Source organism: Haliotis cracherodii, unplaced genomic scaffold, assembly GCF_022045235.1.
Source record: "Haliotis cracherodii isolate W230 unplaced genomic scaffold, xgHalCrac1.p SCAF_12, whole genome shotgun sequence".
Taxonomy (NCBI): domain Eukaryota; kingdom Metazoa; phylum Mollusca; class Gastropoda; order Lepetellida; family Haliotidae; genus Haliotis; species Haliotis cracherodii.
The window spans coordinates 33850939-33870001 of NW_027266267.1; the positions used below are offsets into that span (position 1 = coordinate 33850939).

General features: G+C 39.7%; 1 protein-coding gene and 1 pseudogene across 1 annotated transcript; one reads left to right on the plus strand and one right to left on the minus strand.

The window, feature by feature from the left end:
* The window catches only part of LOC139458372 (uncharacterized protein C11orf24-like), a 141107-nt pseudogene extending 129699 nt beyond the window's left edge, over nt 1-11408 (minus strand).
* A 3169-nt stretch (nt 11409-14577) lies between these two features.
* On the plus strand, nt 14578-17586 carry LOC139457313 (uncharacterized). Its single transcript, XM_071238721.1, has 4 exons — nt 14578-14677; nt 16156-16472; nt 17155-17188; nt 17420-17586. The coding sequence occupies exons 1-4, from the start codon at nt 14578-14580 to the stop codon at nt 17584-17586; spliced, it is 618 nt and encodes a 205-aa protein (XP_071094822.1).
* The last annotated feature ends 1477 nt before the right edge of the window (nt 17587-19063 follow it).

Here is a 19063-nt window from a genome sequence, read left to right on the forward strand (position 1 = left end):
AGAGGACAAGCCTAAATAGACGACGCCCTGGCCCTATGGCCAAAGGTTCGATTAAAATGGAAACTAATTACTTCAAAAGTGAGTGTTTACCTTCATGAAGAACGTCACATTCCATGACAGCCTCTAGATCCAAGAGATCTCTGATAAAGATAACAATTTTGGCCTTTGTCGTGTTTCGGATGGTTCTCCATGGACGACGCAGGTCATCATCAGCCTGAAAGTGCAAAAAACTACTGTATTAATATACTCCTAAACATATACATACAATAAATGCTAATAAGTACAAAAGGTGGTAATAATCCTGTATGTAAGTGAGTGAGTTAAAACTTTACATCGCATCGGCAATATTGCAGCCATATCGCGATGCGAATAAGGTAGTTACTATAATTTAAGACCTGTCGACGGAGGACATGTACAGTAAAACAGTAAGGTAATATCACAGTTTAGATATAAAACGAACCTAAGCAATATTAAAACAAAGAATATTTCAGTACATTAGTTTCTATAAATCAAAACCAGGCTATAGACCACTAGCAACCAAAGCTAGACCACCTCACTGGGAATCATAGGGACTTACAGTGGTTTTGCTTCCTGCATGATTCACGGCAGTGGTTGTGTGTAATACTAACCAACATTAAAAATAGAAGCACAATCAATCAGTAAAACACTAGTTGATATTAATCACTTCAACATAGATGGACTCACGTGCCGCTGTCAGGGGGACAATAATTTTACACTACGTTAACCCCCTCAGTGGCACCGCCTTCAATAGTTTCAGTTGTAAATAACATCACACTATTTTAAAACATTCAAAATTCCAAATTTATCTATTTCTTTTTAAAAATTGAGAATTAAACGAGCATTGATATTTATATAAAAGATCATTTAAAAACGTTGATTAATAATATTTATTCAGTGTGAGAGAAGGTCAATACAGTTAAGTATAATATTCTTGACTGTAATTCTTTCATCACAAGGGACACAAAACGGAGGATCCTCACCTTTTAAGAGATATTCATGTATGTATTGAAACTCCGGGTCATTTGACGTTGAAGAATGTTTTGTTAACGATTCTCCAAGCTTATTTGCAATATCAGTTTTATCCGTTAATAACATGTCATCTTCCTTAAGATGGTGAACAGATGATTTTGAACCTTTGCCTTTTATTTTTTGCATCATATTCCAAACCTTGGATATGGGCGTGCTTGAATTTATTTTGGAGACATAGTTCCTTCAAGACTGACGCTTATTTTGTTTAAAAGCACGCCATGCCTTTGCATTTGTAATTGTAACCTTATTTAAATTACGGACTGTTTGCATTCGTTGTTAAACCATGGTTTACGAATATGTGGATTTGCAGAGGACCTTTGAATTGCTTCATCAGCAATTTCATTCAGCATGTCCGAAAACAGCTGTATCGGATCTTGAACATATTGAAAAATGTAAGGTGTTAATTTTCAGTGGATAATAATTCATATAAAGACCATTCAGCCTTTCTAAAATTCCACCGTGTTGTTGGTGGATGGTCAGTAGGATTAACAGTTTTAAGGATGGTAGGGAAATTGTCACTCCCACAAAGGTCATCATAAACTGACAATTCAATTCGTTGTAAAGGACTTCGACAAAGGAACACAGTTCCAGGAACCAGTGCCCTCAACGACTCCCGTCCTCCGCCGGCACAGGGACGCAACCTACAGCAAACGGGTTGCCCAATTTGGTCGCCTTTTACGACCAGCAATGGGGTGCTGAGGACATATTCTACCCCGGGTCCACCCGGGTGAAAGAGCTATTAGCGTTACCCAGCACTCACCACGGGGAGGTTGCTCTTCACGAGTGACGAACATTAAAGGAATTATCAGGATGTTTATGTAGTTTTTCAAGCCTAAAGTCTAAACATTTGTAACAGTGAACAAATCTTGAGTCATATTCAGATCACTAAGGGTAATAGCTTTGTCTGAAACATATTTGTTCATCGTTTCACAAAGGAAATGAATTTTTTGACCATTTTCATAGACTTATGTAGTTTTCCCTCAATTATTGCATTTTATATCCTGTGAAAATGAACGCACGCATTTGTCATCTTATAATATTACCGGTCAGAAATTGTCCGCAGGGACACCCACTGTCTGTGAGAAGTTGGAGTGAATGAGTGAGTGTGGCTTTACGCAGCTTGTGGCAATATTCCAGCAATTATCACGGCGGGGGACACCAGAAAGAGGCTTCACGCATGGCACCCATGTCGGGAATCGAATCCGGGTCTTCGTCGTGACGAGCGAACGCTTTAACCACCGTATATTAACCACCCCTGTGACAAGTAGACAGTAGAAGTTTAAGGGAATCTATAACAGAGCCAATGTTCGACCTGAAGCCAGCTGACTATTGCGTACATCAGTACCAATTTCCATTACACTAGTGTTGGAATGGATATAGTTTTGCTTTTAATACCTTAACTCAAGGCAATTGATCATGGAATACGTAATCAATCAGCCGTGTTTATACGAATATGACAACTTATTCATTAAAAGTCAGCAGCAAGTTCAGTTATGAAGGGCAAAATATATCCTAGTAATCATTACTCGTTAGAAGAGCTAGCTGTCTGATTGGTCAGTGTCCGCATGGTAAAAACCCATATTGTGACGTCACACTTAACCAAGTTCGTCTCGGTCCATTTACCATACTGAGAGTTTCATGGGGGCAGAGACCATATAATATGGTCTCTGATGGGGGTCACAAAATATATCTAGTTCTCGCTCACAAATGGCGCACTCGTGGACTTGATAGATTCATTGCATGTGTGACTCGCTGTCTCCATTTACACAAGTCCATTCAGCTGGTGAAAACCGTATACTTATCATTATATTATACATGTATATTATCCGACCATTGGAACCGTTTGCATTCCAATGGTCATTCTCAGCTCCCTGGAGATTATACAACCCAAGTTGCCTACGGGCACCTCACATATCGGGTACCCACTCCCTGCTGGGTGAATAGAGGCACCTTTGAACTAAGTCCTTTGGTGACTCCACACGTTTTAACACTGATATTTCGGGTGTATGAACGTATTCGTGATTCCACCAGACTGTTGAGTGCACGGGGTGTATGTACGATACACTAGGGGTAGTAAAAAACACTGTAAAGACCTGTAAACATTGTTGGTCTCAAGACTGAATAACAACACGGTCATTAGCGGGGTACCATCTCAGCACCTGGCGCTTGCTTGCCTGGCGCTTTTGACAGCTTGCACACTCTGCCGATTTCTCTTTTCATATGATTGTTTTTATGTCATATTTCCAGAATTATATGCGCAAATATACAAACCCATGAGCGCCTCTAGGCAACGTGTGTCGACCGGTGCACGTGATGTGTTCGTGGAGGCCATATATGCTCGCCCTTTCAAGATACCTCCATCTCACCACCTGCCATGAGACACTCGGACATGTTCCAGGAAGGAAACTTGAATTCATCTATTCCCTACATGATGGATGTTTAATCGAAAGTGTTCTGAAGATATCGTTGTGTTTCATGATTAGACAAACTTCTATCAAGATAATGACAAAATTACGGAGGCGCATACCCGCCACTGGTGAAATCATTTTTCACTGTATGCCTCTATATTGTATCTCACCTGTGGAAGTATTTGGCGGTCGCCAGAGAAAATATAGAGGTACACAGGGGAAAATGATCTCACCATCTGGAGGCCGCCATATAAAATATAGAGGCACACAGTGAAAAATTATCACACCAGTGGCGGGTATTGGCCATCGTACAAAATGTCTTAAATATGTTTTATGCAGTTGCTCAAACGCCTGTTTCTATATATTCAGTCTAGACCAGTATTGAAAGTGTTTGCTCAGATTTACGTACATGTACATAGTCAGCAATTATTCCGATAGTGATTGTTTTGGTGTCATTTAATAAGCATCGTTTGTACATGTAAATGTAGCTTTAAACATGAATGCAGGTGCGGACATATAATGTTTATGTTTAATGTGACAAGGTTAAATCTTCCTAGACGCATTGTGAATATTTGATGTATGTAATGTATTCCAGTTGCGTAAACAATCACTTGTCGTGTTTTTGTTTATTCAATTTCTAAGTAAGACGGTGACTAAATGGCATAAACCCAGCTGTGATATTGATGAAATAGTGGTAAAGGCGGCGTAACAAATCACCCACTCACTCACGCCTTCATTAACTGGCTGTGAAGGTATCACTGTTATAAGGGAGGGAAATCGTGAATGATTGTCATGTATTGATGCGTACCTAAAATATACTTTTCAAAATCTCTTTTATCATTAAATTATCAGTCGTGATTGTGAAAATATGTTTAATTCCATGCATTCAGCTTTGCAGGTTCGCTGCCTTTGCAAAGAGGGCACGTGCGCGATAATATTACAGGTGACAGAGCAAAACCTCAAAACGATTTTCAACGTACCATGCATTCATATTTATGGAGCAACAATGCGACCTTGTCATATCTCAGTAGCTGTTCATAACCATGTCACCGAACAAGCAGCACTAAACGCATGATGTGTCCGTGCACTATCTGAACACTACCTATCCAGTATTTTTATTGAAGCAAGGTGTTTGGGTCTTCCAACAATCATCAGGATCACGTGGTGCACATCACTTTCCCGATGATTGTTTGTTGTTTGACGCCGCACCCAGCGGAATTCAATCTTTATGACGACTGTCTGTAAATAATCGATTCTGGACCAAACAATCCAGTGATTGACATCATGGACCTCGATCCATGCAACTGGGCAAGGATGACATGCATCAGCCAAGTCAGCGAGTCCGACCACCCGACCCCGTTAGTCCTACAGCAAGCATAGTCGCCTTTTACGGCAAGAATGGCTTGCCGAAGACCTACCATAGTATTCTTACCCGCATGCTTCCTAGTGCTCATGCCTGTCTACAGTAATATTGAGGGGGATACTACTTTGTTGTTGTGTTTTATAGGCATTACTTAGAAGTTGACTAATGACAATATAGACAACTTTAATAACTTTTTTTATTACTCATATGACTCATATTGTACATGTCAGTACCAGCCTGGTACACACCTGGCTCGGGTGAGAGATAACATGGATAAACAACCGAAATAACGGAATATGAGGAAAGTGTCATGCATATGCATTCAGTTTACAAAATAAACAGAAAGCAGCTGATTGTAGGATGGCGTGTCGAACTTTATTACCCACGTGGTGAAGATACAGGTGGTAAGATACTAAATCCGTACGTCACACGTGTGTCGTACAAGGTTGACCTTGTTTTATTCGTTTTGATTGGATAATCGTGACATCTGTCACACCGGGACTACCTTTTTCATTTATAAAAAATCGCGAGACATCATTCATTTTGCGATTACAAGGCAGAACTGAAGATATTCATGAGAACGAGAGATATTTACACTTTATTAAACCAAACAAGATATTGCGACCCCTTGTTCGTGGAGATGCCATGTGCACGTCACCTGTTGTGAGATACTCATTGATGTAATGCATGGAATACCGCCAATGATACCAGTTTCAAATATATCAACATCGAATGACAATTTCTAATTTGTTCATTTTCAGGCACCATTAAACATTGATGTACACTCTGTGTTGCCGGAAGTTTAGAATCACGCACTGCAACTACACTCTGCAAACCCAATCAAAGTCTTCGTACTTGATTTGTGTTCAGTTAATCCCTATGTATATGTAATCATAGATGTGTATCCATGTCCTCCCAGGTATTGAAAACTTACTTGATAAAGGTATTGGTATATGTACCGAAACGTTGTAATATGTAGAACTTGAAACAAAAGGTAAATTCTGTCCTCCTAGGTACTGCAGCTTCTACAAAGCTAATTAAAGATAATATTCTTCTTCATCATTATCATTGGCAACCAAACGGTCAACCAACCTTTACAATATGTCTTAACGTTGACACCAATATGTTGTACTACTCATGATCACGTTGATACCAGGTTTATTTGTTTGTTTGTTGTTTAACGCCGCACTCCGCACGCATTATTCCAGCTATATGACGGCGGCCTGTTAGTAATCGAATCTGGATCAGACAGTTCAGTTTGAGTTTGACATCATGAGCATCGATCCAAGGAATTAGGATACGATGAGATGCATCAAAGCAAGTCGGTGAGCCTGACCACCCGATCCCCTTAGTCGCCTCTTACGAGAAGCATAGTCGCCTTTAAGTCAAGCATAAGAGAGATAAAGGAAAACAAAAGTGCACTGAGGCACTTCTTAATGATAAGCTGTTTCACGCTTAAGTTTATTGATATAAGGGAGGTAACTCGTGTATGACCGTCATATATTAGTGCACACATAAAATATGCTTTTCACCCGTCCTTGCTCAGAGGAATGGACGTATCAATACTCGCATTCATGATCCCTCTGCATATTTAATCAGTCGTTTTCATGTATTATTCAGATATGTACATGTAGGTTCGATGTCTTGGTATGCAAAACAAAAATTATATAATTTCGTTTCAAAATACCACTTTGATAGTATTCGAAAATTAAAATCAAGAAATTATACATGGTTACATGGTAAAACGTCATAACAACTCACACACATGTGTGTTACAGAGAAAAACCCTTTGTTTTACTGTTTATCGCCAGTGTTTTCAAGGCCGTCCTTGAGAAAGCTTTGGTGTTCTGTATTATAGTGTGCACCTTACTTCAAGCGAAAATGCAAATGATTTTACGAAATGTGAACCGTGATTGACAGATGTTTATTCAATGGCGAGTTTACAGTATAAACATACATCTATAAGTCAATCAAATAAAAAATATATTCTTCAAAATAATATATATGAACATATTTGTATAATCGCTTACTCACTGGGTTACCCTCTTTATTTGTAAATATTATTGATATTCCCACTGACACCGCAGCCTCCATATTTCAGGTTTGCTTGGTGTGTGATACATCGAAGTTTATTGTCTCCCAGACCCAAGAGAAAATATTCAAGACCCACTCAAGCCCTTGAATAATTAATTTTGGCAAGTCTAGATAAGGATTGTTCTGGGCTCAATTTTAATTTATTAATTTTGTTGTGTAGATATGTATTTTTTAATAAGATAACTTTATTTCTGGGACTAAATGTAAGTCTGGCGGTCTAGGGGAAGTAGCTCTACACAACAAACTTTGTGTGTCCCACGTGGGATATACAGTTACTGCCGGAGCCGAAACGATTTGTTTTTCAAATCATCCCTATTTACTCAGCTCACCTGTAGTCCTGTCAACACATTCAGAAACAGGTTGAACAAGATTGTGTTTCCCAGACCAGGAAGTGATAGTCAGCAGGGAACGGCTGTCTAAACATACACCACTTATAATAACAGGCTAATGTTATACACACATACCACGGTAACATATACTGCCTGTCTGTAGGCTATGCATTGTTACGGGTGGCGACCAAAGAACGATAGGCTGTGTTCACTGATAGCCGTGTTATACAAGAGTTCTTGTACACGTCTGAATTGAGGAAACCATACATGTTTTATCAGGCACACATACATGTCGCTTAAAGAAATCAATGTTCGAGTGATCACAAGTGCCAAGCTTTTACTGCACAACACGGCAATGTACAAGTCAGACGAGTACACCACACTTTCATATCTGTTATGTGTAGTCGTTAACTCACAATGACGTCAGCATATACTGACTAGTTACAGCATAAAAATACCTGGAATTGATTTGAAAGGGTTAACGGTTAGAACGAGGGGTATACACTTTATAGTGATAGTCACATGTGGTGGGGGAAAAGTGACAATACATTAGACACGGGGTTACTAGTTTGTTGTTGTGTTTGATAGGCATCACTTAGAAGTTGACGGATGACAATATAGACAACTTTAATCACTTTTGTTATTACTCATGTTACTCATATTGTACATGTCAGTACCAGTCTGGTACACACCTGGCTCGGGTGAGAGATAACATGGATAAACAACCGAAATAATGGAATATGAGGAAAGTTTCATGCATATGCATTTCAGTTTACAGAATAAACAGAAATCAGCTGATTGTAGGACGGCGTGTCGAACTTTACCTCACTTTTATCTGCATAAGCGATCTGAATAAAATGAATGTAATTTTATAATCTATCTGGTTCCGCCAGATATTATACAAATAAGGAAGTGAGTTTATCATTGACAGATAACTGTTACTGACAAAAGATTTAGCATCAGTAAAGGAAGTGTATTTAACATTAAATCACTTTTGTCACACCTAATCCATGCCGTTGATAGTGTTCGGGTTATATGATGTTTTGTGACATTACATATAATTATTCATGGACCTTCTCAAATATCAAACATTTGTTTACGTAGTATCTGGTAAGACGTTAAACTCGCCTGTGTTAAGAGAGGCGATGCGATTGGTGATTTCATGGAGTAGAAACTTCATTAATGAAACTAGGAAATGGGTCATGATGTGTTGCCTACGGTCATAATAACTGTATATAGACATCATTTCCACACACACAAAACGATCTTTCACCGTTAAAGTGATGTCATCATTGATAAGTCTTGTTCTGATATACTGACAATACAGGTCGAATTTACAATATGGGCAATGTTTGTTCTTATTATTAACTGACATTCTGAGACAGGAATTCATACAAAGGCCCTGAAAAATCCACAGAGGCATGGATACCAAACTGACGTTAGATACCCCGTGTTGCAGTGCAGAGTTGCGTACCTCAGGCGCCCAATTACCGCCCTGATAACGACTCTTGGTTTCTTAGCACCATACCCATGCTAATGAATGGCTACATTGATAAATGTAGACTACAATTATTAGGAAGGCTCTGCAATAACGATTGTAACTCAATAACAAAAGACCTATTTTGTGCTCACATTGCTACCAACGCTATTGGCAATATTAGCCGTCCAGTAAGCATATGCAACATACTTCTATATACTGCTAAAAAATACCATTTGGATAACTATATAAAGGGATATACTGATAGCGGTTCATTCCCAACTAAATCGGCTTGGCGAGCTCTTGTAATCAGACGTCTATCAGAGAATGAACAGTACATCTGGAGAGAGAGACTAGCACAGAGACCGGATCTTTCACGATACCATAAAATTCATAAACGGTTACAAAAGCGTGTTCTATATAATGTAATGTATCTCTATCCACATCTAAGACAACCCCTGCAACTTTGTGTTAAAATCGGATCAAGAGCAAAAGTGTCGAAAGAATGTAACCAATGTAATAGACATTGCTAAGACTATGATTGCCATATTACATATTTACACTGTGAAATGTTTATGCCTGACAGAAATAATTTCTTCTCATGCCTGATTGATAAACTTGATGTAGATGTATACGTGAAAATAGATGTGCTTGACGATGATGATATGCTTTCATTCTTTCTCGGTGCAGATGTCCATGACTTGACTAACGAACTTGATTACGATACTTGGCAAAGCATCATAATGTCTTTCTGCCATTTCATATGGAATTTAAAGAAACACTTTATGTATATCTACTAGACACCTTATATATAATTACTGCTCTCAAAATGTACATTGTAAATTATTTATTCATAGCAGTGTATAACATGATTTCATTGTATATAGTCAAGTAATTACATTGATGTATTGTAAATAATGTGTTTGCCCATGTAAAATCTTCGGATTCAACTCTGGAGGAAATAAAGAAATTCATTCATTCATTCATTCATTAATCATGGACCTTCTTAAATATCAAACTATTGCCGATGTGATGTAAATCATTAACTCACTCACTCACTTAAATATCAAACAATTGCGATTGATGATTTCGTGGAGTAAAAACTTCCTTAAACAAACTAGAAAATCGTTGATGATGTGTTAACACCAAAGATTCTGTTACATCATTTTCACAAAAATATATTTTTCACCTTTAAAGTGATGTTATCATTGATAATTTTTGTTTTGACATACTGACAATACAGGTCGAATTTACAATGTGGTCAATTTCAACTATGTTTGTTCATATCATTAACTGACATTCTGAGACAGGAATTCATACAAAAGCCCTGAAATATCCACTGAGGCATGGATACCAAACGGGCGTTAGATAACCCGTGTCGCTGTGCAGAGTTGCGTCCCTCAGGCGCCCAATTGCCGCCCTGATAACGACTCTTGGTTCCTTAGCACCATAGCCATGCTCGTGGGTTTCACATACTCACTCCTTCCGTCGCTAATTCACAATGACGTACTTGGTACCTTTTTTATCATTACACAGAAAAGACATTTACTGAAAAAATATGAAAACTAGCAAGCTTGCATCCGCATTACGTGTAAAATTAACAATAAATAATAAAACAGTAAAAAAGCGCCAAGCATGTCCGTGACTGTATCCTCTATATCAAGTTGAGCAACAAGTGATGAGTTACAAGGTGGAGCAGGGCATCTTGGAGTAAACAGATAGCTGTTGTATATGTGGAGCCTGTGACCTAGAGTACATTAAAGCGTCTAAGAATATATATTTAGATATAATCTTGTCGGTCAACAAATACTTACATTTTGGTGCAAGTTGTGAGAAGAGCGGGTGATGCCGGTAGGGCAGGACATGCTTCCCCTTTTGGCGACCCCCTGGGGTCATCACTTTTTTTCAATGATCAATTCATACTATTGTCACTGCTGTGTGTTCTTTTTCGCGCAATGGAATATGCTTCGTTAGGAAACGAGATTGGTTATTCTCTAGCACTGAAATTTGATTTTTATATTTTTATAAACAATCAACGTTTATGATTAAAACACTGTACCATTCATGCTGCTGATGAGGGGTGTATGAAACTTTTGCATAAAGATGTGTCATTGAAAATCTACGAGGCATATATACAGCACATCTCCTTTTTCAGAATTTTGACGTTTAATTTAACAGTCCATTTCGCATCATCAAAGGATTCCCCTTTTACAGAGCCTCTGAAACAAAAAGTGTCACTTGCCACACAGTTTCCTTTTAAATCATCTGGATAAATTTGAACAATTTCATGTCACATTCTCATATGATGGCCATGCTTGGACACGGTGTCAGTTGCTCGTTTTATCAATTATATTTCATGCTTATTCCGCAGAATACTTACATAAGTCTTCCTGCTTCTTCCGAATCTCAGTTTTGTCAGGTTTGGTGTATAGATCCTGATTCTATTATGGAATATAAGTGCATGGCACAAACTGCAGGTATGATAATAACATCTCACCCCCTCCTTGAGGAGACTTGCTTGAGGAGGTGTCTGATTTTGCTGCAGTAGCTGTAGTTGCTGTTGTAGTTGTAGTTGCTTCTGTAGTAGTTGTAGTTGCTGCTGTAGTTGTAGTTGCTTCTGTAGTACTTGTAATTGCTGCTGTCGTAGTTGTAGTTGCTGCTGTCGTAGTTGTTGAGGGCATTGTCATTCAGTTTACTACGTCTGAAAATTAGTATTATTGATTCGATTAAATTGCTTTGTTTTGATTATTTTGACAGAACATAGACGGGTTTATCCATACGTCCACAACTAATAGTTTCAGCTAAATGGTGCAATGGTTACATATTTAATAACAGTTTCTGGGGTATCAACGTGATGTTAATTCACTCGTACAATACGTTTATATATATAAACTAAAGATCCAAAGAAAGTTTACATTGAAACATTGTGAATCAGCCAAAAAAAAAACAACGCATGTGGTCAAATGTTTGTAACATGGTGCAAACAACTGACCTAAACGCAGCGCACTCGTTTCAAGAGAACCAAGACCATGCATCAGGCGATGCACGTGCTGCGACAAAAAATACTGCAAATAGGTTTTTCGGTGCTGAAGTGAGCACCCGTGCAGATACCTGTATAAGGTTCGACCTAAAGTCATCCGAAACAATCACATTAACCAAAACCACACCGAACAAATGCCACGTTTAAATGCAGAATAGAGAGAGAGAGAGAGGGCTATTTGTATGATCATGGTTATACAGACTACGGTCGGTTCGACGTGTACGACGTTGGCAGCTAATGTCCGTTTCACCGATGAGAGCAGATTCAACCTGTTCCAAGCAGACGGGTCGATTCATTTTTATCGCCGTAGGGGGCAAGGAATGGCTTCTGGCTGTAGCAAGATTAGCCCTGGGCTGTAGCCCTGCACTGTAACAACCATGCTGAAAATGCTTAGCTATGTACACGTGTGTGAGTAGAATGACCCCAAACGTAAACACGCAAACATCCAAATTGTACGCCATGCAATACCCTGTATGTGAACATTGTGAATCACGACCTTCACGTCGAGCAGATACTTTTATGAATATTCGGCTTGTAAAACGGGGCTCTGCACTACAAAGTTTAAAATCACTTCACAATATCCTGAGACGTAATTTGTGGAACTGTAGTTGGAGATCAAACGGCGGCACAATGCCATGTGGCGTCAGCCTAACAACAGGGTTGTTGGGGCCATCAGGGGTGAAGGAGTAGCCTAGTGGTGAAAGCGTTTGCTCGTCACGCCGATGATCCGGGTTCGAATCCCTATATGAGTACAATGTGTGAAGCCCGTTTCTGGTGTCCCCCGCCGTGATGTTGCTGGAATATTGCTATATCCCATGGCTCACGTTGATTCCCATGGCTCTACATTCAGTCTCATTTCTGCATAATTTGATATGGTTCATGAATATGTGTTTTCGGTTCATTTAATGACACACTGAAGATTACATGGCAGTATACTGTTCAAACAATCACCTGATTGACTACTCCTCCCCCTCCATCCTCCAAGACAAGCAAGCAAAGTAAACAATTTACAACAAACAATTTACATTACAGTTGTGTACAATGTGAGAAGATTTAATGTACAATTAGACAATATAGATGTTATTTACACAAGTCGCAAGTTGTAAGTAGAAATAGTTAAATATCAAAATATTAAACATATCTAATTTCTGGTTCAAATAGAATTTACGTGGTGCATATTTACATTTCAAATGGTGGGGAGATGTAAATGCAAAGTGGATCATACACTTATTTCCCAAATAAATTACGTTATTAAGCGTCATTATTTTTATAAAAAAATATAACATTCCTGAAACAACAATCACCTGTAAATGATTGAAGAAGCACGATGCCTTACAATCAGCCAAGTCACAGTCTGACAGCGACCCACTTTTAAGTCAAGTCTAAGTACCGGTCGGGGTTATTCTGACCCGGACTCTAGACAAGGTTTATTTGTTTGTTTGTTTGTTTGATGCGACAGAATTCAAGCTATATGACAGCGGTTTGTAAATGATCGAGTCTGGACCAGACCATACAGTGATTGACATCATGAGCTTCGACCTACGCAGTTGTACGATGTACAGGTTTACGATGAAATGCATCAACCAGGTCAGCAGCCTGACCACCCGATCCCGTTAGTCGCCTCATACGACAAGCACGGGTTGCTGAATATCAGTCCTAACCCGGATCTTCACGGATCAGACAGGGATGTAAACTGCAACAGTTTCAACAGTTTTCGACGAGAATAAAGGAAAACAGTCCTCAGTAAAATGCGATGTAGCGAATTGTAAACAGACTACGAGGAAAACTCTCTGGCAGTTTCTGATAAGTTATCATTGACTCTCTTACATTGATGAACACCATGCCTGTCTATCACAATAAACCAGTGGTATGGGTTTCCTCATAGATATCTAAATAATATAACGTCCTTGAATATAGCGAGGAGTATTTAAATCAAGGTGAGATGGGGTTTAACGTCGCGCACAAGGTTATTGCACTGATATAGCGACGTGCATGTACGTGTGTGTGTGGCGGATTGTACTAGTCCGGACTGATGTCGCAGTTTAACATGAATACCCCACTCAGACACAGTATACCAACTCCGAGCCGACCAGTCCTTGTTTTAGCCCCTTAATGTAACAAGTACCATCTTTTAACGGGGATCGACCTTCCGCTCTCTTCTTGTAAGTTTCGTCATAGAAAATATTAAAGGTATGCTTGAAGTTGCGTTTGTGGGTGCGACCACGTGTTTGAGTGTTTGCTCGTGAGTTTTTAATGTGCGTTTGTGCGTAATTTGGGTTATTATTATTTATTTATTTATTTATTTGTCAAGCAATTTGCACTGACACATTAGTTCCTGGTTGTGAGATCCTGTTATCGAGAATATCCAGTTTACTCTACAATGTGCTCTATGAATAGTCATGTTTCAGGGAGTTACTTTACTTAACAAAAGAAAACGGATCCCGGTTCTAGATCCTGCTGTGAACGAGTGTGTGAATCTAGATGCTGACTGCACCTACTAAAAGAAAGTGTTGAAATGCACAAACCCACATCTGAGAAATATGACGACTTATTGAGAGAGTCAATATCAAAAGCCTGTGATATGTGTTGTGAACAGACCATGGGAGCATGACTGTGAAGTGGGCGGCTTTTGACCAACTGATGATTCAAAGGGAGATAAGTGTTTCTGTTTTCCTCTCAGATTTGTTTCTCCCTGGATTTATTACTGAATCAACGCTAGACGTATTGGGTGTTTGGATAAAAGCTGTCAACAGCAATAAGTATGTAACTACCTCAGTCGGTTAAAACAAATCCTATAACTTCAATGTATTACGAAAATGTCTCGAATTGGTGCCTTCAGAAAGCGAACGTTTGAGAAGATGGAAAACCTGCTGGTAATTATACTGCTATATAATGTCACTGCTCTTTGCAAAGGAGGTGAGTGTCAATATAGTTCCTTTCCTTTATTTATTAACATCATAATCCCACCACAGTTATTGTGCTAGGTTTAAAATAATTTTTAGGGAATGTTTACATTTCATCAGTAAACAATGAAGTTATCACGAGAAGAAGGAAAGCTAGTTATTCTGCTAATCTTTTGTGTGATTTCTATCTCACGTCATGGGTCCAGCCCAAAACAGAAGCTATACGATTGTGTATTTATAGCTGTCTCCCATACACCCCACCAAACACCACACCTTCATTCTTCCAGCAGGCTATATGCCCGTCAAAAGAGTAAGGAATCATGAAATATATATGTAATATTTGATACCACGTATCAGAACAAAGTGTTAACGAATAACATCCTGTGCAACTGTGGCTGTACAATTTAACACGAAAGCACATCCGATAGTTTGCACGTGTTGTGTCGCATCTTTCAAATCGCCATATTCCAAACAGACGTAAGTGGTGTCCATAACGTCGAAACATGGGTATTTGTCGCTGGTTACGTGTCATGTTTTCAGATGAGTCCCGATTCACTTTGCACTTCTTTGATAGGCGTAGTCGGGGTCGGGGTCGGGGTCGGGGTCGGGGTCGAATCAAGCCGTTGTCTGCCTTAGGCCACATGACAGATTTGGTGGTACATCGATTATGGCGAGGAGTGGCGTCACGATGACTAAAACCCACTCCATATTGTGCAAGGAAGGGTCAAAGGACAGTACTACTGGGACAATATACTGACACTATGTTGTCCCGTTTGCAGGCCTGTGGGTCGAAGTTTCGTCTTTCAGGACGACAAGGCCCGTGCTCACCGTGCACAAATAGTCAATGCTCGTCACCACCAGCACAACGTCGACAGAATGCCATGTCCATCTAGGAGCACCAAGCGTTCCCCCACTGAACACGCCTGGGACATGACAGGGAGACGTGTCGTAGGCCGCCGACCACGATAGCTGAACTTGGCGGCCAGGCACTGCTAGAGGAGTGAGACATACTCCCTCAAATCGCTGTTGGGAGACTCGTACGCAGTGTGACTAGTTGAGTGAATGAGTAAGTGAGTGAGTGACGTTTTACGCAGCTTTTAGCAATATTCCAGAAATATGACGGCGGGGGACACCAGAAAAGGGCTTCACACATTGTAACCATGTCGAGAATCGAGCCCGGGTCTTCGGCGTGACGAACGAACGATTTAACCACTAGGCTACCCGACCGCCCATTGAGTGAATGAATGTTGGACAAATCTTTCTTATCATACAGCTATTACTTGAAGCTAATTTCTCTTACAATTTGGAAATTTTAAGTTGTTTCCGAGTATGCCCTACGTTTGATAAGAGTATCATAAACCTTATCTAACATAATAAACACACTTGACCATTGACTAATTTCCTGTAGTAAACTGGTATCATCCACTTATTGTTGTTTCATTTCCCCCTTTGTCATCATCGTCAGGTGTTTGAGGACGTTCTGTATTGCAGGTTCCTTGCATCTCTTCAGTTCTCCACCCACCGCAACAGATGGCGGCCTCTTCACCCTGGTATGCACCAACAGAAGTCGTGGTATCAGTGGTATGAAGTGGTATCTGAATGACAATCAAGCTTTCACTACCAATGCCGAGGGAGCAAAAGAAACGTGCTCATTGGGGATACCAAGCTCGTCTCCAATCAAGTACAAAGATCGTTTCACAGTTAGCTGTAACGACCTTCAACACAATATAACTCTCACAATAAACTCTACGCTAGACAGTGGATCTGTTTGGTATTGTGAGGATAACGCTGTGACTGGCACTACACAGGTTACAAGACAAAGAAGTAACGACTTTATTATCAGTAAGTGTTCATTGTTTGTTTTCACATGATGCCACCTTGTTTATCAATAATAGTGAGTGACATCACGATAAGGTTCTTTTTTTTTCTCATTTGTCTCACCTGGATTGTTTCCTTCACGATTATTATTGTCATCGATTGTAATAACATATTTTGCTATTTATTCTCCTTGATTGAATCTTCATTGATTGAAGTTGAGGGGCATCCAGACTTCGCAGATTTAATTGTTCGTTACTTTGTGCAAATGACTAATCATTTTTAGATTCCCTCACTTCAACGAGCACCTGGTTCTTATATGCAGGCTTTATAAAAGGCTTTAGGATACTGAGCGTAGGTCAAACTCTAAGATGTGCAAGAGATATTTCCATTTCTGAACATAATACTCACAAGCCAAAGCATCACTAGAAGTAGTGGTATAACGGCTATGTAGTGGTATCTGAATGACAATCAAGCTTTCACTATCAAGCTGAGTTAGCAACAGACCAGTGCACATTAGGGATACTAATCTCGTCTCCAATCAAGTACATGACAGTTCGTGTCACAGTTAGCTGTGACAACCTTCAGCACAATGTGACTCTCACAATAAACTCTACGATAGACAATGGATCTGTGCGGTATTGTGGGGAAAACACTGTGACTGGCACTAAACAGGTTACAAGATCAAATAGTAACAGATTAATTATCAGTAAGTGTTCATTGTTTGTTTTACATGCTGCCACCTTGTTTATCAATAATAGTGAGTGACATCACGATTAGATTCTTTATCTTGTTTCTCATTTGTCAGGCCTGGATTTCTTCCTTCACGATTATTATATTTAATGTCATCGATTGTAATAAAATATATTGCTATGTTAACCACTATTTACGTTGAATTATCCGACACACCAAAGCATAACAACCTTGTCTTGTTTTCAAGATGTAATGACAAGTACCTGGACATATGGATCGTCAACGTCGTCAACAACGTTCGGGCCCTCTGATTTGGACAACAGCAGTACAGATACACAAAACAGTAACATGATCTGCCATGTCCCGAACTTTGTTAACCAAATCTCAAAGTTACTTTCATATGTTGAAATATAACACATTAACGAATTTTGAGTGTACTAGCACTGCACAATACAATATTTCTATGGACCACAAATCCTGAACCGATTCCGATCTGCATGCTTTTTGGGAACAAGAACAGTCACACTAAACAGCTATTGAATGCAAAAAAGATATACAGAACCCCAAAGGCATTACATTGTAAATAGTTTATGTACTTTGTGTTGCTATTTCTATTTGCACAGATGCACCAAACGTCGTTTACATCGCGGTAGGAGCAGCAATGGTTGGCGTTGTTGTTGGCTGCGTCATCACCGCTATCGTCGTTTGGATGAGGAGGAACACCAGTACAGGTAGGGGAACATGTCGTCTGTGTCATATACCATTGACAATGACACCTTGAAGCAACTAGAAAAGGACATGTATTTGAAACTTTGCTGTCATTAATCATTACATACCTTGCGTATGTTATCGTTTCACACATTTATCCAAGACAACCAATTGCTTACGGACTAAAATTGGCAGACCGGCATCATTTACATAATTTGGAAAGACATTCATGATCAAGAGAGTTATTCTGAAATGTTAAAAGAAGTTAAGGGTATCATGGTACCGTTACTGTTTCGTTTGACTTCCAGAAGACAATGCGACTGCACCGAACATTTACACTTCTCCGTCCCACTACGAGGACATGGAGCACGAGTATGGTAAAGTGGAGAGGCAGTACGTTAACACTGTGGAGGTTAGTGGGAGTGGTTCTCCAGATTCCGTGAATACAGAGGACCAAGCGGGTAACGCCGCCTACTACAACACAACTGGTCAACATCAACATCTTGATGAACATGCAAATACTGGAGACACAACTTACTACAACACTGTACGTGATGCTGACACCTAGATTCACATGACGATTCACATTCACCATCACTGTTTCCTGTAATATAACTTTCAGAAGACGATGTGAGAGCTCCGAATATCTACACTTCGCCGTCCCACTGCGAGGACATAGGCCACCATCATGGTAAAGTGGACATGTAGTACGTCAACACCGTGGAAGGTATTGGGAGTGGTTCTCCACATTCCGTGAACAAAGAGGACAAAGCAGGTAACGCAGCTCACTACAACACAGCTGGCCAACATCAGCGTCTTGATGAACATGCAAATACAGGAGATACAACTTACTACAACACTACACGTGATGCTGACAACTAGATTTACATGACCAGGACAAAAAATGAAGCATACCGTAACACCACAGACAACTAGTGTGTCAGCGCTTCTTGATGTCCGCGTAGAGAACACCCTGTTCCGTGACAATGAGGGTTGGTTAAAAAAACTTTGCTTGGAAAAGATATTTAGAATGTAATTGATTGTGATAATAACAGAAAAGCATACATCTGTTTCATACTGTATCACTGGTTAAACACTTCAAGCTTGCGATGCAGGTCGTGTCATAATTTGCGGAAATCATTTGTGCAAGGATTCACTTCCAGAAGAAAGTTACAAACTTCCT